Source organism: Tachyglossus aculeatus, chromosome 21 (genome assembly GCF_015852505.1).
Source record: "Tachyglossus aculeatus isolate mTacAcu1 chromosome 21, mTacAcu1.pri, whole genome shotgun sequence".
Lineage (NCBI taxonomy): Eukaryota > Metazoa > Chordata > Mammalia > Monotremata > Tachyglossidae > Tachyglossus > Tachyglossus aculeatus.
In genome coordinates this window covers 40,657,708-40,681,552 of record NC_052086.1, presented here as the reverse complement: position 1 = coordinate 40,681,552, position 23,845 = coordinate 40,657,708, and the positions used below count along the sequence as shown (strand labels likewise).

The 23,845-nt window shown below is 45.9% G+C and overlaps 1 protein-coding gene across 2 annotated transcripts in view; it reads right to left on the bottom strand.

Annotated features, from left to right (window-relative positions):
- Nucleotides 1-2,045: 2,045 nt before the first annotated feature.
- WSB2 (WD repeat and SOCS box containing 2) overlaps nucleotides 2,046-23,845 on the bottom strand; it is a 71,402-nt gene continuing 49,602 nt past the window's right edge. Inside the window, exons 7-9 of one of the 2 annotated variants that reach the window (XM_038763341.1) lie at nucleotides 19,996-20,109; nucleotides 9,625-9,732; nucleotides 2,046-2,332 (exon numbers count right to left, since the gene is read on the bottom strand). In XM_038763341.1, the coding sequence (XP_038619269.1) occupies nucleotides 2,170-2,332; nucleotides 9,625-9,732; nucleotides 19,996-20,109 (385 nt within the window). In that variant the 3' untranslated portion in view covers nucleotides 2,046-2,169. The remainder of the gene's footprint in view (nucleotides 2,333-9,624; nucleotides 9,733-19,995; nucleotides 20,110-23,845) is intronic. The other variant, XM_038763342.1, reaches the window with a different exon arrangement.

The window sequence follows — 23,845 nt, the reverse complement described above, 5'->3', positions numbered from 1 at the left end:
GGCGTCCAAAGAGGAGGCCCAAATAAATTAGCCCGCCGGCTCGCCGGGCGACCCACCGCCAAAAATCCGTAGCCGTGGCACGGGGACCGTCACGCGGTTTGGGACGCATCCTTCCCGCGATTCCCACATTATGATTCCCACATCCATCCACCGGTTGAGAGCCCAGAGTCTTTGGCCTTTCCCGCCCCCGTGGTCTGAGTTCAAGCTTCCAGACTGTGAGTCTCTAGACGTTGCCAACTTGGGCTTCCCAAGCGCTTAGCACAGTGCTCCGCACACAGGAAGCGCTCTGTAAAGATGACTGAATGAACGAAGCGGAGCGCCTGCCGTCGGACGGTGGTGTTACCCCGCTACCCCCGTTGTCCAAACGGGAAGACGGTAGCGGATCTCCGAATCCGAAAGTCCTCGTCCAGGCGGAGGTCAGGCCCCAACCGCGGGAGGGAAATCCCAACCGGGCAGCCGTCGGCGCGTCTTCTCCCGGTCAGGACCGGCCCGGAAAGCTGGAATTCCCCGAGGGGGCCGCGTCTTGGCCACCACGGGAAACTTCTCGGCCTCGGTTCCTTCTCCGGACGAGCGATCGCCGACTGCCCCGCGTCGGGACGTCCCCGAAAGGCAGGATCACCCGGGAACGCCGTGAGCCGGCCCGTCTCCGAAGAATCACGATGGCGTTTATTAAGCCGCTTACTTTGTGGAGAGAGCCCGGGTTTGGGCGTCGGAGGTCGTGGGTTCTAATCCCGGCTCCGCCGCGTGCCTGCTGGGTGACCTCGGGCGAGTCACTTCACTTCTCTGAGCCTCAGTTCCCTCATCTGTCAAATGGGGATATAGACTGAGCCCTCCCATGGGACAACCTGATCTCCTCGTAGCCTCCCCAGCGCCTAGAACGGTGCTTTGCACGTAGTAAGCGCTTAATAAACGCCATTATTATTATTCTCTGAGCCTCCGTTCCCTCATGTGTCAAATGGGGATGAAGACTGGGAGCCCCACGGGGGACAACCTGATGATAATAACGGCATTTATTAAGCGCTTACACTATGTGCCAAGCACTGTTCTAAGCGCTGGGGAGGTTACAAGGTGATCAGGTTGTCCCACATGGGGGGGCTCCCTGTCTTCATCCCCCATTTTCCAGACGAGGTCACTGAGGCCCAGAGAAGTGAAGTGACTTGCCCCAAGTCACCCAGCTGACAACTGGCGGAGCCGGGATTTGAACCCATGACCTCTGACTCCAAGCCCGGGCTCTTTCCACTGAGCCACGCTGCTTCCCCAATCACCTTGTATCCCCCCCAGCGCTTAGAACAGTGCTTTGCACATAGTAAGCGCTTAACAAATGCCATCTTTATTATTATTATTATTATGTGCGAGCACTGTTCTAAGCGCTGGGGGGGATACAAGGTGATCAGGCTGTCCCACGAGGGGCTCCCAGTCTTCACTCCCATTTTCCAGAGGAGGGAACTGAGGCCCAGAGAAGTGAAGCGGCTCGCCCACGGTCACCCAGCTGACATTGCTTCTCCAATCTCCTGATCCCCAGCGCTTAGAACAGTGCTTTGCACATAGTAAGCGCTTAACAAATACCATCTTTATTATTATTATTATTATGTGCGAGCACTGTACTAAGCACTGGGGGGGATACAAGGCGATCAGGTTGTGCCCCGGGGGGCTCACAGTCTTCATCCCCATTTGACTGATGAGGGAACTGAGGCCCAGAGAATAATAATAACGATGATGGCATTTGTTAAGCGCTTACTATGTGCCAAGCACTGTTCTAAGCACTGGGGAGGATGCAAGGTGATCAGGTTGTCCCTCAGGGGGCTCCCAGTCTTCATCCCCATTTTACAGATGAGGGAACTGAGGCCCAGAGAATAATAATAATAATAATGATGGCATTTGTTAAGCGCTTACTGTGTGCAAAGCCCTGTTCTAAGCACTGGGGGGGATACAAGGTGATCAGGTTGTCCCCCGGGGGGGCTCCCAGTCTTCATCCCCATTTTACAGAGGAGGTAACTGAGGCCCAGAGAAGTGAAGCGGCTCGCCCACGGTCACCCGGGTGACGGGGGGCGGGATTAGAACCCACGACCTCCGGCTCCCAAGCCCGGGCTCTTCCCACTGAGCCGCGCCGCTCCTCCCCAGGCGCCGGCGAGGGAACTGCGGCGTCGGTCCGGGGCGGTTTTCCCGGGGTCAGAAGGTCCGATAGGTGAGGAATTCTTTCATCTTCCTGGGAATGGGCAGGGCGAGGACTTGGTAGGTGGTGAGGAAGCGGCGGATGGCTCGGCGGCACAGGTGCTTCAGGGAGGACAGGGCCCGCGGCGCCGTCCAGAACTGGACGTGCCCGTCTCGCGTCCTGCCGGGAGACACGCAGACCCGAGCGCCCGTGAGACGCGGCCTCATTCATTCAATCAATCAATCAATCAATCAATCAATCGGATTTCGGGGCCTGGCACACGGTAAGCGCTTAATAAATGCCATCGTTATCATTAGTCATTCATTCATTCGTTCAATCAATCGGGTTTCAGTGCCTGGCACATGGTAAGCGCTTAATAAATACCATTAGCATCATTCATTCATTCAATCAATGTCGGATTTCGGTGCCTGGCCCACGGTAAGCGCTTAATAAATGCCATCGTTATTATTAGTCATTCATTCATTCGTTCAATCAATTGGATTTCAGTGCCTGGCACATGGTAAGTGCTTAATAAATACCATTATTATCATTCATTCATTCAATCGGATTTCAGTGCTTGGCACACAGTAAGCACTTAATGAATACCACTATTATTATTCATTCATTCATTCAATCAATCGGATTTCAGTGCCGGGCACATGGTAAGCGCTTAATAAATGCCATCATTATTATTAGTCATTCATTCATTCAATCAATTGGATTTCAGTGCCTGGCACATGGTAAACGCTTAATAAATACCATTATTATCATTCATTCATTCAATCAATCAATCGGATTTCAGTGCTTGGCACACGGTGAGTGCTTAATAAATACCACTATTATTATTCATTCATTCAATCAATCAATTGGATTTCAGTGCCTGGCACATGGTAAGCGCTAATAAATACCATCATTATTATTATTCATTCATTCATTCAATCGGATTTCAGTGCTTGGCACATGGTAAGTGCTTAATAAATACCATTAGTATCATTCATTCATTCATTCAATCAATCAGATTTCAGTGCTTGGCACACAGTAAGCACTTAATAAATACCACTATTATTATTCATTCATTCAATCAATCAGATGTCAGTGCCTGGCACATAGTAAGCACTTAATAAATACCATCATTATTATTATTCATTCATTCATTCAATCGGATTTCAGTGCCTGGCACATGGTAAGTGCTTAATAAATACCATTAGTATCATTCATTCAATCAATCAATCAATCGGATTTCAGTGCTTGGTACCCAGTAAGCGCTTAATGAATACCCCTATTATTATTCATTCATTCAATCAATCAATCGGATTTCTGTGCCTGGCACACAGTAAGCACTTAATAAATACCACTATTATTATTCATTCATTCAATCAATCAGATTTCAGTGCCTGGCACAGTAAGCGCTTAATAAATACCATCATTATTATTATTCATTCATTCATTCATTCAACCGGATTTCAGTGCCTGGCACATGATAAGTGCTTAATAAATACCATTAGTATCATTCATTCATTCAATCAATCGGATTTCAGTGCTTGGCACACAGTAAGCGCTTAATGAATACCACTATTATTATTCATTCATTCAATCAATCAATCGGATTTCTGTGCCTGGCACATAGTAAGCACTTAATAAATACCATCATTATTATTATTCATGCATTCATTCAGTCAATCAATCGGATTTCAGTGCCTGGCACATGGTAAGTGCTTAATAAATACCATTATTATCATTCATTCATTCAACCAATCAATCGGATTTCAGTGCTTGGCACACAGCACTTAATGAATACCACTATTATTATTCATTCATTCATTCAATCAATCAGATTTCAGTGCCTGGCACATGGTAAGTGCTTAATAAATACCATCATTATTATTATTCATTCATTCAATCAATCAATCGGATTTCAGTGCTTGGCACACAGTAAGCACTTCATAAATACCATTATTATTATTCATTCATTCAATCAATCAATTGGATTTCAGTGCTTGGCACATAGTAAACGCTTAATAAATACCATTATTATTCATTCATTCATTCAATCGGATTTCAATGCTTGGCACACGGTAAGCGCTTAATAAATACCATTATTATTATTCATTCATTTATTCATTCAATCAATCAATTGGATTTCAGTGCTTGGCACACAGTAAGCGCTTAATAAATACCACTATTATTATTCATTCATTCAATCGGATTTCAGTGCTTGGCACATGGTAAGCACTTAATAAATACCATTATTATCATTCATTCATTCAGTCAGTCAGTCAATCGGATTTCAGTGCTTGGCACACAGTAAGCGCTTAATAACTACCATTATTATTATTCATTCATTCATTCATTCATTCAATCAATCGGATTTCAGTGCTTGGCACATAGTAAGCACTTAATAAATGCCATGATTATTATTATAATTATTATTCTCTGGGCCTCAGTTCCCTCGTCTGTAAAAATGGGGATGAAGACTGGGAGCCCCACATGGGACCTGATCACACCGTATCCTCCCCAGTGCTTAGAACAGTGCTTTGCACATAGTAAGTGCTTAACAAATACAAAAATTATTATTATTATTATGAGAACAGCGTGGCTCAGCGGAAAGAGCCCGGGCTTTGGAGTCAGAGGTCATGGGTTCAAACCCCGGCTCCGCCACTTGTCAGCTGGGTGACTTTGGGCAAGTCACTTCACTTCTCTGGGCCTCAGTTCCCTCATCTGGAAAATGGGGATTAAGACTGTGAGCCCCCCGTGGGACAACTTGATCACCAGCGCTTAGAACAGTGTTCTGCACATAGTAAGCACTTAATCAATGCCATTATTATTAACTCAAAGAGCCTCTGACTCCACAGTCTGGGCTCTATATAATAATAATAATGGCATTTATTAAGCGCTTACTATGTGCAAAGCACTCTTCTAAACGCTGGGGAGGATACAAGGTGATCAGGTTGTCCCCCGGGGGGGCTCAGAGTCTTCATCCCCATTTGACAGATGAGGGAACTGAGGCCCTGAGAAGTGAAGTGACTTGCCCCAAGTCACACAGCTGACAATTGGCAGAGCCGGGATTTGAACCCATGATCTCGGACTCCAAAGCCCGGGCTCTAGACACTGAGCCACACGCTGCTAAGACCCGTCCTCTGACTCAGTTTCTCTGCCTGACGGGTGTCCGGAGGTGGCCTAAAACTAGGAACCGGGTTGGGGAGATGATGATAATAATAAAATAATAATAATAATAATAATAATAATATATAATGATATATTATATTATACATATACATATACATATATATTATACATATATTATACATATTATAATATAATATGTAATGTATAGTATGTAATATATAATAATATATAATATATTATTATTATTATGTTGCCAACTTATACTTCCCAAGCGCTTAGTACAGTGCTCTGCACACAGTAAGTGCTCAATAAATACGATTGAATGAATGAATGAATAATAATGACGACGATGATAACTGCGGTATCTGTACGATAATAATGATAAATGTGGGATAAGCGCTCACTAGGGGCCCGGCACTGTCCTAAGCGCTGGGGTGGATCCGAGCAAAGTGGGTTGGACAGAGTCCCCGTCCCACATGGGGCTCACCGTCTTCATCCCCATTCTACAGATGAGGTAAACTGAGGAACAGAGCATAATAATTGCAGTATTTGGTAAGCGCTCACTAGGAGCCGGGCACTGTACTACGCGTTGGGGTGGAGCCGAGCAGAGTGTGTTGGACACAGTCCCTGTCTCACAAGGGGCTCACCATCTCAATCTCCTTTTTACAGATGAGGTAAACTGAGGAACAGAGAATAATAGTAATAATTGAGGTACTTGTTAAGCGCTTACTAGGTGCCCGGCACTGTCCTAAGCGCTGGGGTGGATATGAGCGAAGAGGGTTGGACAGAGTCCCTGTTTCACATGGGGCTCACCGTCCTCATCCCCATTCTACAGAAGAGGTAAACTGAGGAACAGAAAATAATAGTAATAATTGAGGTACTTGTTAAGCGCTTACTAGGTGCCCGGCACTGTCCTAAGCGCTGGGGTGGATATGAGCGAAGAGGGTTGGACACAGTCCCTGTCCCACATGGGGCTCACCGTCCTCATCCCCATTCTACAGATGAGGTAAACTGAGGAACAGAAAATAATAGTAATAATTGAGGTACTTGTTAAGCGCTTACTAGGTGCCCGGCACTGTCCTAAGCGCTGGGGTGGATATGAGCGAAGAGGGTCGGACAGAGTCCCTGTTCCATTCATTCATTCAATCGCATTTATTGAGCGTTTACTGTGTGCAGAGCACTGGACTAAGCGCTTAGTTCCACATGGGGCTCACCGTCCTCATCGCCATACTACAGATGAGGTAAACTGAGGAATAGAAAATAATAGTAATAATTGCGGTATTTGTTAAGCGCTCACTAGGTGCCCGGCACTGTCCTAAGCGCTGGGGTGGATCTGAGCAAAGTGGGTTGGGCAGAGTCCCTGTCCCACATGGGGCTCACCGTCCTCATCCCCACTCTACAGATGGGGTAAACTGAGGAACAGAAAATAATAGTAATAATTGTGGTATTTGTTAAGCGCTCACTAGGTGCCCGACACTGTCCTAAGCGCTGGGGTGGATCTGAGCAAAGGGGGTTGGACAGAGTCCCTGTCCCACATGGGGCTCACCGTCCTCATCCCCATTCTACAGATGAGGTAAACTGAGGAACAGAAAATAATAGTAATAATTGCGGTATTTGTTAAGCGCTCACTAGGTGCCCGGCACTGTCCTAAGCGCTGGGGTGGATATGAGCGAAGAGGGTTGGACAGAGTCCCTGTCCCACATGGGGCTCACCGTCCTCATCCCCACTCTACAGATGGGGTAAACTGAGGAACAGAAAATAATAGTAATAATTGTGGTATTTGTTAAGCGCTCACTAGGTGCCCGGCACTGTCCTAAGCGCTGGGGTGGATATGAACGAAGAGGGTTGGACACAGTCCCTGTCCCACATGGGGCTCACCGTCCTCATCCCCACTCTACAGATGGGGTAAACTGAGGAACAGAAAATAATAGTAATAATTGTGGTATTTGTTAAGCGCTCACTAGGTGCCCGGCACTGTCCTAAGCGCTGGGGTGGATCCGAGCAAAGCGGGTTGGACAGAGTCCCTGTCCCACATGGGGCTCACCGTCCTCATCCCCATTCTACAGATGAGGTAAACTGAGGAATAGAGCATAATAATTGTGGTACTTGGTAAGCGCTCGCTAGGGGCCGGGCACTGTACTACCCGCTCGGGTGGATACAAGCAAATTGGACAGGACGCAGTCCCCCGTCTCACATGGGGCTCATGGTCTCAATCCCCATTTTCCAGAGAAGCAGCGTGGCCCAGTGGAAAGAGCCCGGGCTTTGGAGTCAGAGGTCGTGGGTTCGAATCCCGGCTCCTCTAATTGTCAGCTGTGTGACTTTGGGCAAGTCACTTCACTTCTCTGGGCCTCAGTTCCCTCATCTGGAAAATGGGGATGAAGACTGGAAGCCCCCCGGGGGACAACCTGATCACCTTGTATCCCCCCCGGCGCTCAGAACGGTGCTCGGCACATAGTAAGCGCTTAACAAATGCCATCATTATTATCTGAGAAAATTCCACCCTCTCCCTTTCCCTCCAGAGTAATAATAATAATGATGGTGATGGCATTTGTTAAGCGCTTACTATGTGCCAAGCACTGTTCTAAGCGCTGGGGGAGGGATACAAGGTGATCAGGTTGTCCCACGGGGGGCTCACAGTCTTCCTCCCCATTTTGCAGATGAGGGAACTGAGGCTCAGGGAAGTGAAGTGACTTGCCCAATGTCACACAGCAGACGTTTGGCGGAGCTGGGATTCGAACCCACGACCTCTGACTCCAAAGCCCGGGCTCTTTCCACTGAGCCACGCTGCTTCTCTCCAAACACAATAGTAATAATAATAACAATAATAATGGCGGTTGTTAAGTGCTCGGCTTCTCTCCAAACACAACAACAATAATAATACTAATAATAGCAGCTGTTAAGCGCTCGGCCTCTCTCCAAACACAATAATAATAATAATAACAATAATAATAATAATAATAATAATAATGGTTGTTAAGTGCTCGGCTTCTCTCCAAACACAATAATAACAATAACAACAATAATAATAATAATGGTGGTTGTTAAGCACTCGGCTTCTCTCCAAACACAACAATAATAATAATAATAATAATAATAGCAGTTAAGCGTTCAGCCTCTCCAAACACAATGATGATAATAATAATAATAATGGTTGTTAAGCGCTCAGCTTCTCTCCAAACACAACAGCAATAATAATAATAATAGTAATAGCGGTTGTTAAGCGCTCGGCTTCTCTCCAACCACAATAATAATAATAATAATAATAATAATAATAATGGTGGTTGTTAAGCGCTCGGCCTCTCTCCAAACACAATAATAATAATAATAACAATAATAATAATAATAATAATAATAATAATAATAATGGTTGTTAAGTGCTCGGCTTCTCTCCAAACACAATAATAACAATAACAACAATAATAATAATAATGGTGGTTGTTAAGCACTCGGCTTCTCTCCAAACACAACAATAATAATAATAATAATAATAATAATAATAATAATAATAATAATAATAATAATAGCAGTTGTTAAGCGCTCAGCCTCTCCAAACACAATGATGATAATAATAATAATAATAATAATAATGGTTGTTAAGCGCTCAGCTTCTCTCCAAACACAACAGCAATAATAATAATAATAGTAATAGCGGTTGTTAAGCGCTCGGCTTCTCTCCAACCACAATAATAATAATAATAATAATAATAATGGTGGTTGTTAAGCGCTCGGCCTCTCTCCAAACACAATAATAACAATAACAACAATAATAATAATAATGGTGGTTGTTAAGCGCTCGGCTTCTCTCCAAACACAACAATAATAATAATAATAATAATAATAATAATAATAATAATAATAATAGCAGTTAAGCGCTCAGCCTCTCCAAACACAATGATGATAATAATAATAATAATAATAATAATGGTTGTTAAGCGCTCAGCTTCTCTCCAAACACAACAGCAATAATAATAATAATAGTAATAGCGGTTGTTAAGCGCTCGGCTTCTCTCCAACCACAATAATAATACTAATAATAATAATAATAATGGTGGTTGTTAAGCGCTCGGCCTCTCTCCAAACACAATAATAATAATAATAATAATAATGGTGGTTGTTAAGCGCCCGGCTTCTCTCCAAACACAATAATAATAATTAAGCGCTTGGCTTCTCTCCAAACAATAATAATAATAATAATAATAATAATAATAGCGGTTGTTAAGCGCTCGGCTTCTCTCCAAACACAATAATAATAATAATAATAATAATAATAATAATAATAATAATAATAATAATAATAAATAATAATGGCGGTTGTTAAGCACTCGGTGGGGACAGGAGGTACATACCCAGTGGCGATGATCCCACCGTGGGGGAAGAACGTGCAACACAGTCCGTTGGTCATGGGAGCAAACGCAATGGGATCCCTCCGCTCCAGGGCCCAGATCCGGAGGAATCTAGGGGGAGGAAAATCGTCACTTCCTTCATTCATTCAATCCTATTTATTGGGCGCTTACTGTGTGCAGAGCACTGGACTAAGCGCTTGGGAAGTCCAAGTCGGCAACATCTAGAGCCGGTCCCTACCCAACAGCGGGCTCACAGTCGAGAAGGGGGAGACGGACGACAAAACAAAACAAGGAGACAGGTGTAAATGCATCAGAATAAGTAGAATTATAGCTGTTCATTCATTTAATCGTATTTATTGAGCGCTTACTGTGTGCAGAGCACTGGACTAAGCGCTTGGGAAGTCCAAGTTGGCAACATCGAGAGACGGTCCCTACCCAACAACAGGCTCACAGTCTAGAAGGGGGAGACAGACAACGAAACAAAACATGGAGAACGGTGCCAAAGTCGTCAGAACAAGCAGAATTAAAGCTATAAAAAAAATAATAATAATAATAATGGCATTTATTAAGCGCTTACTATGTGCAAAGCACTGCTCTAAGCGCTGAGGAGGTTACAAGGTGACCAGGTTGTCCCACGTGGGGTTCACAGTCTTAATCCCCATTTTACAGATGAGGTAACTGAGGCACAGAGAAGTTAAGCGACCTGCCCAAAGTCACACAGCTGACAATTGGCGGAGCCGGGGTTTGAACCCATGACCTCTGACTCCAAAGCCCGGGCTCTTTTCCACTGAGCCACGCTGCTTCTCGCTATCTTCATTCAATCGTATTTATTGAGCGCTTACTGTGTGCAGAGCACTGTACTAAGCGCTTGGGAAGTCCAAGTCGGCAACACATAGAGACAGTCCCTACCCAACAACGGGCTCACAGTCTACAAGGGGGAAACAGACAACAAAACAAAACAGGTGGACAGGTGTCAATACCGTCAGAATAAATAGAATTAGAGCTGTACACACATCATTAATAAAATAGAGTAATAAATATGTTGCCAACTTGTCCTTCCCAAGCGGTTAGTACAGTGCTCTGCACACACAGTAAGCGCTCAATAAATACGACTGAATGAATGAAATATGTGCAAAAAAAATAAATAGAGTAATAAATAATGTACAAATATATACAAGTGACTTGTAACCCCTCAGGGACGGAAGCATCTCCTCAGCAGAAACTGCTCCAGGCCTGGAACCATTTTAATTCTATTTGTTCTGATGACTTGACACCCGTCCACATGTTTGGTTTTGTTTTGTTTTGTTGTGTGTCTCCCCCTTCTAGACTGTGAGCCCGTTGTCGGGTAGGGACCGTCTCTAGATGCTGCCAACTTGGACTTCCCAAGCGCTTAGTACAGTGCTCTGCACACAGTAAGCGCTCAATCAATACGATTGATGAGCCCGCTGTTGGGTAGGGACCGTCTCTCTATGTTGCCGACTTGTACTTTCCAAGTGCTTAGTCCACTGCTCTGCACACAGTAAGCGCTCAATAAATACGATTGAATGACGACTGAATGATGTGCAAATAAAATAAAGTAATAAATATGTACAAATATATACAAGTGACTTGTAACCCCTCGGGGACGGAAGCATCTCCTCAGCAGAAACTGCTCCGGGCCTGGAACCATTTTAATTCTATTTGTTCTGACGAATTGACAACTTTCCACATGTTTTGTTTTGTTGTGTGTCTCCCCCTTCTAGACCGTGAGCCCGTTGTTGGGTAGGGACCGTCTCTCTATGTTGCCAATTTGTACTTCCCAAGCGCTTAGTACAGTGCTCTGCACACAGTAAGCGCTCAATAAATACGATTGATGAGCCCGCTGTTGGATAGGGACCGTCTCTTATCTGTTGCCAACTTGGACTTCCCGAGTGCTTAGTACAGTGCTCTGCACACAGTAAGCACTCAATAAATATGATTGATGAGCCCGCTGTTGGGTAGGGACCGTCTATGTTGCCGACTTGTACTTCCCAAGCGCTTAGTCCAGTGCCCTGCACACAGTTAGCGCTCAATAAATACGATTGAATGAATGAATGAATGAATGAATGAATTTCCCCTACACGCTCAGCTCGTTAAAAAGGCAGGGAACATGTCTGCCTGTTCTGCTGTACTACACTCTCCCAACCGCTTAGTACAGTGCTCTGCACACAGTTAGTGCTCAGTAAATTCGATTGAATGAATGAATGAATTGCTGCACACAGTAAGCGCTCAATAAATACGATTGAATGAATGAATGAATGAATTGCCCCTACACTCTCAGCTCATTAAAAGGGCAGGGAACACGTCTGCCTGTTCTGCTATACTACACTCTCCCAACTGCTTAGTACAGTGCTCTGCACACAGTAAGCGCTCAGTAAATACGATTGAATGAATGAATGAATTGCTGCACACAGTAAGCGCTCAATAAATACGATTGGATGAATGAATGAATTTCCCCTACACGCTCAGCTCGTTAAAAAGGCAGGGAGCACATCTGCCTGTTCTGCTGTACTACGCTCTCCCAACCGCTTAGTACAGTGCTCTGCACACAGTAAGCGCTCAGTAAATACAATTGATTGAATGAATGAATTGCTGCACACAGTAAGCGCTCAATAAATACGATTGAATGAATGAATGAATGAATTGCCCCTACACTCTCAGCTCGTTAAAAGGGCAGGGAACACGTCTGCCTGTTCTGCTATACTACACTCTCCCAACCGCTTAGTACAGTGCTCTGCACACAGTAAGCGCTCAGTAAATACGATTGAATGAATGAATGAATTGCTGCACACAGTAAGCGCTCAATAAATACGATTGGATGAATGAATGAATTTCCCCTACACGCTCAGCTCGTTAAAAAGGCAGGGAGCACATCTGCCTGTTCTGCTGTACTACGCTCTCCCAACCGCTTAGTACAGTGCTCTGCACACAGTAAGCGCTCAGTAAATACAATTGAATGAATGAATGAATTGCTGCACACAGTAAGCGCTCAATAAATACGATTGAATGAATGAATGAATGAATTGCCCCTACACTCTCAGCTCGTTAAAAGGGCAGGGAACACGTCTGCCTGTTCTGCTATACTACACTCTCCCAACCGCTTAGTACAGTGCTCTGCACACAGTAAGCGCTCAGTAAATACGATTGAATGAATGAATGAATTGCTGCACACAGTAAGTGCTCAATAAATACGATTGAATGAATGAATTTCCCCTACACTCTCAGCTCGTTAAAAGGGCAGGGAAACGTCTGCCTGTTCTGCTGTACTACACTCTCCCAACCGCTTAGTACAGTGCTCTGCACACAGTTAGTGCTCAGTAAATTCGATTGAATGAATGAATGAATTGCTGCACACAGTAAGCGCTCAATAAATACGATTGAATGAATGAATGAATTGCCCCTACACTCTCAGCTCATTAAAAGGGCAGGGAACACGTCTGCCTGTTCTGCTATACTACACTCTCCCAACTGCTTAGTACAGTGCTCTGCACAAAGTAAGCGCTCAGTAAACACGATTGAATGAATGAATGAATTGCTGCACACAGTAAGCGCTCAATAAATACGATTGGATGAATGAATGAATTTCCCCTACACGCTCAGCTCGTTAAAAAGGCAGGGAGCACATCTGCCTGTTCTGCTGTACTACGCTCTCCCAACCGCTTAGTACAGTGCTCTACACACAGGAAGCGCTCAGTAAATACGACTGAATGAATGAATGAATGAATTTCCCCTACACTCTCAGCTCGTTAAAAGGGCAGGGAACACGTCTGCCTGTTCTCCTACATTACACTCTCCCAACCGCTTAGTACAGTGCTCTGCACGCAGTAAGCGCTCGACAAATACCACTGATTGATTACCTCATCAGAAACTCATTCACTCATTCAATCGTATTTACTGAGCGCTTACTGCGTGCAGAGCACTGGACTAAGCGCTTGGGAAGTACAAGCTGGAACTTGTACAACTCCTCAGTATTCATTCATTCAATCATATTTATTGAGCGCTTACTGTGGGCAGAGCACTGGACGAAGCGCTTAAGTATCTCCTCTCGGTGGAAAGAGTCTGGGCTTTGGAGTCAGAGGTCATGGGTTCAAATCCCGGCTCCGCCAATTGTCAGTTGAGTGACTTTGGGCAAGTCACTTCACTTCACTGGGCCTCAGTTCCCTCGTCTGTAAAATGGGGATGAAGACTGTGAGCCCCCCGTGGGGCAACCTGATCACCTTGTTACCTCCCCAGCGCTTAGAACAGTGCTTTGCACACAGTAAGCACTTAATAAATGCCATTATTATTATTATTATTATTATTATCATCTAAACTGGAAGCTCGTTACGGGCAGGGAATGTGTCTGCTAACTCTGTTGTTCTGTCCTCTCCCAAGCGCTTAGTACAGTGCTCTGCACAGAGCGAGCGCTCGATAAACACCATTGTCCTCTCCCAGTTGCTTAGTCCAGGGCTCTCCCATATTAAGCGCTCAAATAATAATCATCAATCGTATTTATTGAGCGCTTACTATGTGCAGAGCACTGCATGATCATTAATCATAATGATGATATTTGTTGAGCGCTTACTATGTGCCAAGCACCGTTCTAAGCGCTGGGGGAGACACAAGGTCATCAGATCGTCCCACCCGGGGCTCGCGCTTTTCATCCCCATTTGACGGATGAGGCAACTGAGGCCCAGAGAAGTGAAGCGACTTGCCCAAAGCCACCCAGCTGATATGTTGCCAACTTGTACTTCCCGAGAGCTTAGTCCAGTGCTCTGCATGGAGTAAGCGCTCAATAAATACGACTGAATGAATGAATGAAAAAGTGGCGGAGGCGGGATTAGAACCCACGACCCCTGACTCCAAAGCCCAGGGTCTTGCCACTAAGCTAAGCTGCTTCTAAAACACACTATCCTCTCCCACATAACAAGAATACTAATGGCATTTGTTAAGCGCTTACTATGTGCCAAGCGCTGTTCTAAGCGCTGGGGAGGATACAAGCAACCTTGTAACTTTGTAACCTCCCCAGCGCTTAGAACAGTGCTTGACACATAGTAAGCGCTTAATAAATGCCATCATTATTATTATTATTATTACAAGGTGATCAGGTTGTCCTACCCATTATTATTATTATTATTATTATTATTATTATTATTATTATTATTATATTATTATTAATATGTAAATAATATATTATTAAATTATATATCATATTAATATACAATATATAATAATAATAATGACATTTATTAAGCACTTACTATGTGCAAAGCACTGTTCTAAGCACTGGGGAAGTTACAAAGTGATCAGGTTGCCCCATGGGGGGCTCACAGTCTTCATCCCCATTTTCCAGATGAGGTCACTGAGGCCCAGAGAAGTGAAATGACTTGCCCAAAGTCACACAGCTGGCAATTGGCAGGGCTGGGATTTGAACCCATGACCTCTGACTCCAAAGCCCGGGCTCTTTCCACTGAGCCACGCTATTACAAGGTGATGAGGTTGTCCCACGTGGGGCTCCCAGTCTTCATCCCCATTTTCCAGTGAGGGAACTGAGGCCCAGAGAAGTGAAATGACTTGTCCAAAGTCACCCAGCTGACAAGCGGCGGAGCCGGGATTCGAACCCATGACCTCTGACTCCAAAGCCCGAGCTCTTTCCACTGAGCCACGTTGCTTCTCTTCCATCCTTTGTCTAGTGCTCTGCACCTATTAAGCGGTCCCCGTTTAACAGTTGAGGAAACTGAGGCCCAGAGAAGTGAAGTGACTTGCCCAAAGTCACACAGCTGACAGCTGGTGGAGCCGGGATTCGAACCCATGACCTCTGACTCCAAAGCCCGGGCTCTTCCCACTGAGCCATGCTGCTTCTCCCTGAGCCGACACTGGGCCTGGCCCACGTAGGCCTCGGGGCCTAAGGGAGAGGGAAAACAGGGATTTAATCCTCATTTTACCGATCAAGGAAACGGGCACAGAGAAGTCGTGTGACTTTCACGAGTCACGAGAAGCAGCGTTGCTCAGTGGAAAGAGCCCGGGCTTTGGAGTCAGAGGTCGTGGGTTCAAATCCCGTCTCCGCCACTTGTCAGCTGGGTGACTTTGGGCAAGTCACTTCACTTCTCTGGGTCTCAGTTCCCTCATCTGGAAAATGGGGATTAGGGCTGTGAGCCCCATGTGGGACAACCTGATCACCTTGTGACCTCCCCAGCGCTTAGAACAGTGCTTGGCACATAGTGAGCGCTTAATAAATGTCTCTGTTGCCAAATTGTCCTCTCCCAAGCGCTTAGTACGGTGCTCTGCACACAGTAAGTGCTCAATAAATACGACTGAACGAATGAACAGCTATAATTCTATTTATTCTGATGCATTGACACCTGTCTCCTTGTTTGGTTTTGTTCTCTGTCTCCCCCTTCTAGACTGTGAGCCCATTGTTGGGTAGGGACCGTCTCTATCTGTTGCCAAACTGTCCTCTCCCAAGAGCTTAGTCCAGTGCTCTGCACACAGTAAGCGCTCAATAAATACGATTGAATGAATGAATGCCATTATTATTATTATTATTATTATTATTATTATTATTATTATTATTATTATTATTACTTTCCCTAGGTCACACAGCAGGCCGGGCTAGTCTATCTCACCTTCTCCACTGTCAACACCCATTCAACATGTACTTCCCAAGCGCTTAGTCCAGTGCTCTGCACACAGTAAGCGCTCAATAAATACGATTGAATTCATTCATTCATTCATTCAATCGTATTTATTGAGCGCTTACTGTGTGCAGAGCACTGGACTAAGCGCTTGGGAAGTACAAGTTGGCAACATCTAGAGACGGTCCCTACCCAACAGCGGGCTCACAGTCTAGAAGGGGGAGGCGGAGAACAAAACAAAACATATTAACAAAATAAAATAAATAGAATAAATATGTATAAATATGTATAAATTCATTCATTCAATCGTATTTATTGAGCGCTTACTGTGTGCAGAGGACTGTACTAAGCGCTTGGGAAGTACAGATCGGCAACATATAGAAACGGTCCCTACCCAACAGCAGGCTCACAGTCTAGAAGGGGGAGACGGACAACAAAACAAAACATATTAACAAAATAAAATAAATAGAATCAATATGTATACATTCATTCATTCAATCGTATTTATTGAGCGCTTACTGTGTGCAGAGCACTGGACTAAGCGCTTGGGAAGTACAAGTTGGCAACATCTAGAGCCGGTCCCTACCCAACAGCGGGCTCACGGTCTCAAAGGGGGAGATGGAGAACAAAACAAAACATATTAACAAAATAAAACAAATAGAATAAATATGTATAAATATGTATAAATTCATTTATTCAATCGTATTTATTGAGCGCTTACTGTGTGCAGAGCACTGGACTAAGCGCTTGGGAAGTACAAGTTGAAAAATGAATGAATACCATTATGTTGCCAACTTGTACTTCCCAAGCGCTTAGTCCAGTGCTCTGCACACAGTAAGCGCTCAATAAATAATACGATTGAATGAATGAATCATTATTATTATTTCTTTTTGAATGCTTAATTATGTGAGAGCCCTGGGGTCCCCTCCACGCTTAAGTCCAGTGCTCTGCACAGAGGATGCGCTTAAGAAATATCGTGGTTCAATGGAAAGAGCCCGGGCTTTGGAGTCAGAGGTCATGGGTTCAAACCCCTGCTCTGCTGTGTGACTTTGGGCAAGTCACTTCACTTCTCTGTGCCTCAGTTACCTCATCTGTAAAATGGGGATGAAGACTGGGAGCCCCCCGTGGGACAACCTGATCATCTTGTAACCTCCCCAGCGCTTAGAACAGTGCTTTGCACATAGTAAGCGCTTAATAAATGCCATTAAAAAAAAATATATCACTCTCCTCTCTCCCACGCTCAGTCCAGTGCTCTGCACATAGTAAGTACTCCATAAATACCGCTGTCCTCTCCCACACGCTTAGTTCAGTGCTCTACACACAATGAGCAGCACGAAAAGCAGCGTGGCTCAGTGGAAAGAGCCCGGGCTTTGGAGTCCGAGGTCGTGGGTTCGAATCCCGGCTCCGCCACTTGTCAGCTGGGTGACTTTGGGCGAGTCACTTCACTTCTCTGGGCCTCAGTTCTCTCATCTGGAAAATGGGGATGAAGACTGGGAGCCCCCCGTGGGACAACCCGACCGCCTTGTATCCTTCCCAGCGCTTAGAACAGTGCTTGGCACATAGTAAGCGCTTAACAAATACCAAAATTATTATTATTCTCTGCGCCTCAGTTCCCTCACCTGGAAAATGGGGATGAAGACTGTGAGCCCCCCGTGGGACAACCTGATTACCTTGTATGCCCCCGCAGTGATTAGAACAGTGCTTGGCACATAGTAAGCGCTTAAAAAATGTCGTTATTATTATTAAGTGCTCCATAAATACCATCTTTCTCTCCCACACGCTAAGGCCAGTGCTCTGCACACAGTAAGCGTTCAATAAATACCCTTGATTGGTTATTTCTCAATGGGTGGTCTCCTCCATTCATCTGTTCATTCAATCGTATTTATTGAGCGCTTACTGTGTGCAGAGCACTGGACTAAGCGCTTGGGAAGTACAAGTTGGCAACAAATAGAGACGGTCCCTACCCAACAGTGGGCTCACAGTCTAGAAATAATGGTATCAGCGTGGCTCAGTGGAAAGAGCCCAAGCTTGGGAGTCCAAGGTCAGGGGTTCAAATCCCGGCTCCACCAGCTGTCAGCTGGGTGACTTTGGGCCAGTCACTTCACTTCTCTGGGCCTCAGTTCCCTCATCTGTAAAATGGGGATTAAAACTGTGAGTCCCCCCCGGGACAGCCTGATCACCCTGTAACCTCCCCAGCGCTTAGTACAGTGCTTGGCACAGAGTCAGCGGTTAATAAATGAATTTTATTTTGTTAATTTGTTTTGTTGTCTCCCCCTGCTTCTAGACTGTGAGCCCGCTGTTGGGTAGGGACCGACTCTCTATGCTGCCAACCTGTACTTCCCAAGCGCTTAGTCCAGTGCTCTGCACACAGTAAGCATTCAATAAATACGATTGAATGAATGAATGAATAAATGCCATCATTATTATTATTACTGTTCATTCATTCAATCGTATTTATTGAGCGCTTACTGTGTGCAGAGCACTGGACTAAGCACTTGGGAAGTCCAAGTTGGCAACATAGAGAGACGGTCCCTACCCGACAGCGGGCTCACAGTCTAGAAATAATGGCATCAGCGTGGCTCAGTGGAAAGAGCCCGGGCTTGGGAGTCGGAGGTCGCGGGTTCTAATCCCGGCTCCGCCGCTTGTCAGCTGTGGGACTTTGGACAAGTCACTCCACTTCTCCGGGCCTCAGTGACCTCATCCGTAAAATGGGGATGAAGACTGTGAGCCCCCCGTGGGACAACCTGATCACCTTGGAAACTCCCCAGCGCTTAGAACAGTGCTTGGCACATAGTCAGCGCTTAATAAACGCCATCATTATTACTACCCACCCCTCCTCTTCCCCTCCTCCCTCTCCCCATCCCCCCCACCTTACCTCCTTCCCCTCCCCACAGCACCTGTATATATGTATATATATTTGTACGGATTTATTACTCCATTTTATTTGTACAGATTTTATTCTATTTATTTTATTTTGTTAACATGCTTTGTTTTGTTCTCTGTCTCCCCCTTCTAGCCTGTGAGCCCGCTGTCGGGTAGGGACCGCCTCTACATGTTGCCGACTTGGACTTCCCAAGCGCTTAGTCCAGTGCTCTGCACACAGTAAGCGCTCAATAAATACGACTGAATGAATTATTAAGACTGTGAGCCCGCTGTTGGGTAGGGACCGCCTCTAGCTGTTGCCAACATGGACTTCCCGAGCACTTAGTCCAGTGCTCTGCACACAGAAGCGCTCAATAAATACGACTGAATGATTGAATTATTAAGACTGTGAGCCCGCTGTTGGGTAGGGACCGCCTCTAGCTGTTGCCAACGTGGACTTCCCGAGCGCTTAGTCCAGTGCTCTGCACACAGTAAGCGCTCAATAAATATGACTGAATGAATTATTAAGACCGTGAGCCCGCTGTTGGGTAGGGACCGCCTCTAGCTGTTGCCAACGTGGACTTCCCGAGCGTTTAGTCCAGTGCTCTGCACACAGTAAGCGCTCAATATGATTGATTGACTGTTCACTCATTCAATGGTATTTATTGAGCGCTTACTGTGTGCAGAGCACTGGACTAAGCGCTTGGAGAGTACAAGTTGGCAACGTTTAGGGACGGTCCCTTCCCAACAACGGGCCCGCTAAGGGGATTTGGGTCAGATCCAGGGGGGGCCGTCCTTTCCCAGGGCTGGTCCAGGATCCGGAGTCGGGGCTCGGCAATGCCAAGATGGGGGGCGGAGGGGGGGCGTCCAAACTGTGTACCTGTCGTCCGCCACCGTAGCGAGATACAATCCTTCGGGGGAGAAGCACACGGACCTCAGGGCGCTGTCGTGGACGTCGCCGCCCACGTCCACCACGGGGTGGGCGGCCACGTGGCTGAAGGAGAGAGGATGGTCATCATCAGCATCGTCATCATCATTCTGCTATTTCATTCATTCATTCGATCGTATTTATTGAGCGCTTCCTGTGTGTGGAGCACTGGACTAAGCGCTTGGGAAGTACAATAATAATAATAATAATAATAACGATGGCATTTATTAAGCGCTTTCTAGACTGTGAGCCCGCTGTTGGGTAGGGACTGTCTCTATGTGTTGCCAACTTGGACTTCCCAAGCGCTAAGTACAGTGCTCCGCACACACTAAGTGCTCAATAAATACGATTGATTGATTTTATTAAGCGCTTACTATGTGCCAAGCACTGTTCTAAGCACCGGAGAGGTTACAAGGTGATCAGGTTGTCCCACGGGGGGCTCACAGCCTTCATCCCCATTTTCCAAATGAGGGAACTGAGGTCCCTTCCCCACAGCACCTGGATATATGGATATATGTTTGTACATATTTATTACTCTATTTATGTATTTATCTTAGAGAAGCAGCGTGGCTCAGTGGAGAGAGCCCGGGCTTTGGAGTCAGAGGTCATGGGTTCGAATCCCGGCTCCGCCACGTCTGCTGTGTGACCTTGGGCAAGTCACTTCACCTCTCTGAGCCTCAGTTCCCTCATCTGTAAAATGGGGATGAAGACTGTGAGCCCCGCGTGGGACAACCTGATCACTCTGTATCCCCCCCAATGCTTAGAACAGTGCTTTGCACATAGTAAGCGCTTAATAAATGCTATTATTATTATTATTATTATTATCTTACTTGTACATATCTATTCTATTTATTTTATTTTGTTAATATGTTTGGTTTTGTTGTCTGTCTCCCCCTCCTAGACCGTGAGCCCGCTGTTGGGTAGGGACCGTCTCTATATGTGGCCAACTTGGACTTCCCAAGCGCTTAGTCCAGTGCTCTGCACACAGTAAGCGCTCAATAAATACGATTGATTGGTTGATTGATTGAGGCCCAGAGAAGTGAAGCGACTTGCCCAAGGTCACCCAGCTGACAATTGGCGGAGCCGGGATTTGAACCCATGACCACTGACTCCAAAGCCCGGGCTCTTTCCACTGAGCCACGCTGCTTCTAAAAATCCGACCGAACGAACGAAATCTGAACCAAGGCTCCTCAGGCTGTGCGTCCTCATTCAATCATATTCATTCATTCAATCGTATTTATTGAGCGCTTACTGTGTGCACAGCACTGCACTAAGCGCTTGGGAAGTCCAAGCTGGCAATTTATTGAGTACTTACTGTGTGCAGAGCATCCATTCATTCAATCGTATTTATTGAGCGCTTACTGTGTGCAGAGCACTGTACTAAGCGCTTGGGAAGTCCAAGTTGGCAACATATAGAGACGGTCCCTACCCAACAGCGGGCTCACAGTCTAGAAGGGGGAGACAGAACAAAACAAAGCATATTAACAAAATAAAATCAATAGAATAAACATGTACAAATAAAATAGAGTAATAAATCAATCAATTGTATTTATTGAGCGCTTCCCGTGTGCTTCCCACTGTACTAAGCGCTTGGGAAGTCCAAGTTGGCAACATCTAGAGACGGTCCCTACCCGACAGCGTGCTCACAGTCTAGAAGGGGGAGACAGACAACAAAACAAAACATATAAACCAAATAAAATCGATAGAATAAACACGTACAAATAAAATAGAGTAATAAATCAATCAATCGTATTTATTGAGCGCCTACTGCACTAAGCGCTTGGGAAGTACAAGCTGGCAATTTATTGAGCGCTTCCTGTGTGCGGAGCACTGGACTAAGCGCTTGGGAAGTACAAGCTGGCAACTTATTGAGCGCTTACTGTGTGCAGAGCACTGCACTAAGCGCCTGGGAAGTACAAGCTGGCAATTTGTTGAGCGCTTACTGTGTGCGGAGCACTGGACTAAGCGCTTGGGAAGTACAAGCTGGCAACTTATTGAGCGCTTACTGTGTGCAGAGCACTGCACTAAGCGCCTGGGAAGTACAAGCTGGCAATTTATTGAGCGCTTACTGTGTGCAGAGCACTGGACTAAGCGCTTGGGAAGTACAAGCTGGCAACTTATTGAGCGCTTACTGTGTGCAGAGCACTGGACTAAGCGCTTGGGAAGTACAAGAACCAAGAAGAAGTACAAGAAGAGAAGCGGCGTGGCTCAGTGGAAAGAGCCCGGGCTTGGGAGTCAGAGGTCATGGGTTCAAATCCCGGCTCTGCCACATGTACTGTGTGACCTTGGGCAAGTCACTTAACTTCTCTGAGCCTCAGTTCCCTCATCTGTAAAATGGGGATTAAGATTGTGAGCCCCACGTGGGACAATCTGATCACCTTGTATGCCCCCCCAGCGCTTAGAACAGTGCTTGGCACATAGGAAGCGCTTAACAAATGCCATTATTACATTACAAGCTGGCAATTTATTGAGCGCTTAGTGTGTGCAGAGCACTGGACTAAGCGCTTGGGAAGTACAAGCTGGCAATTTATTGAGCGCTTACTGTGTGCACAGCACTGGACTAAGCGCTTGGGAAGTACAAGCTGGCAATTTATTGAGCGCTTACTGTGTGCAGAGCACTGCACTAAGTGCTTGGGAAGTACAAGCTGGCAACTTATTGAGCACTTACTGTGTGCAGAGCACTGGACTAAGCGCTTGGGAAGTACAAGCTGGCAATTTATTGAGCGCTTACTGTGTGCGGAGCACTGCACTAAGCGCTTGGGAAGTACAAGCTGGCAATTTATTGAGCGCTTACTGTGTGCGGAGCACTGCACTAAGCGCTTGGGAAGTACAAGCTGGCAATTTATTGAGCGCTTACTGTGTGCAGAGCACTGGACTAAGTGCTTGGGAAGTACAGGCTGGCAATTTATTGAGCGCTTACTGTGTGCAGAGCAATGGACTAAGCGCTAGGGAAGTACAAGCTGGCAATTTATTGAGCGCTTACTGTGTGCAGAGCATTGGACTAAGCACTTGGGAAGTACAAGCTGGCAACTTATTGAGCGCTTACTGTGTGCAGAGCACTGGACTAAGCACTTGGGAAGTCCAAGAAGCAAGAAGTAGTACAAGAAGAGAAGCAGCGTGGCTCAGTGGAAAGGGCCCGGGCTTGGGAGTCAGACGTCATGGGTTCAAATCCCGGCTCTGCCACATGTCTGCAGTGTGACCTTGGGCAAGTCACTTAACTTCTCTGAGCCTCAGTTCCCTCATCTGTAAAATGGGGATTAAGATTGTGAGCCCCCCGTGGGACAACCTGATCACCTTGTATCCCCCCCAGCGCTTAGAACAGTGCTTGGCACATAGTAAGCGCTTAACAAATGCCATTATTACATTACAAGCTGGCAATTTATTGAGCGCTTAGTGTGTGCAGAGCACTGGACTAAGCGCTTGGGAAGTACAAGCTGGCAATTGAGCGCTTACTGTGTGCAGAGCACTGCACTAAGCGCTTTGGAAGTACAAGCTGGCAATTTATTGAGCGCTTACTGTGTGCAGACCACTAGAGTAAGCGCTTGGGAAGTACAAGCTGGCAATTTATTGAGCGCTTACTGTGTGCAGAGCACTGGACTAAGTGCTTGGGAAGTACAAGCTGGCAACTTATTGAGCGCTTACTGTGTGTGGAGCACTGGACTAAGCGTTCGGGAAGTACAAGGTGGCAATTTATTGAGCACTTACTGTGTGCAGAGCACTGGACTAAGCGCTTGGGAAGTACAAGCTGGCAATTTATTGAGCGCTTCCTGTGTGCAGAGCACTGGACTAAGCGCTTGGGAAG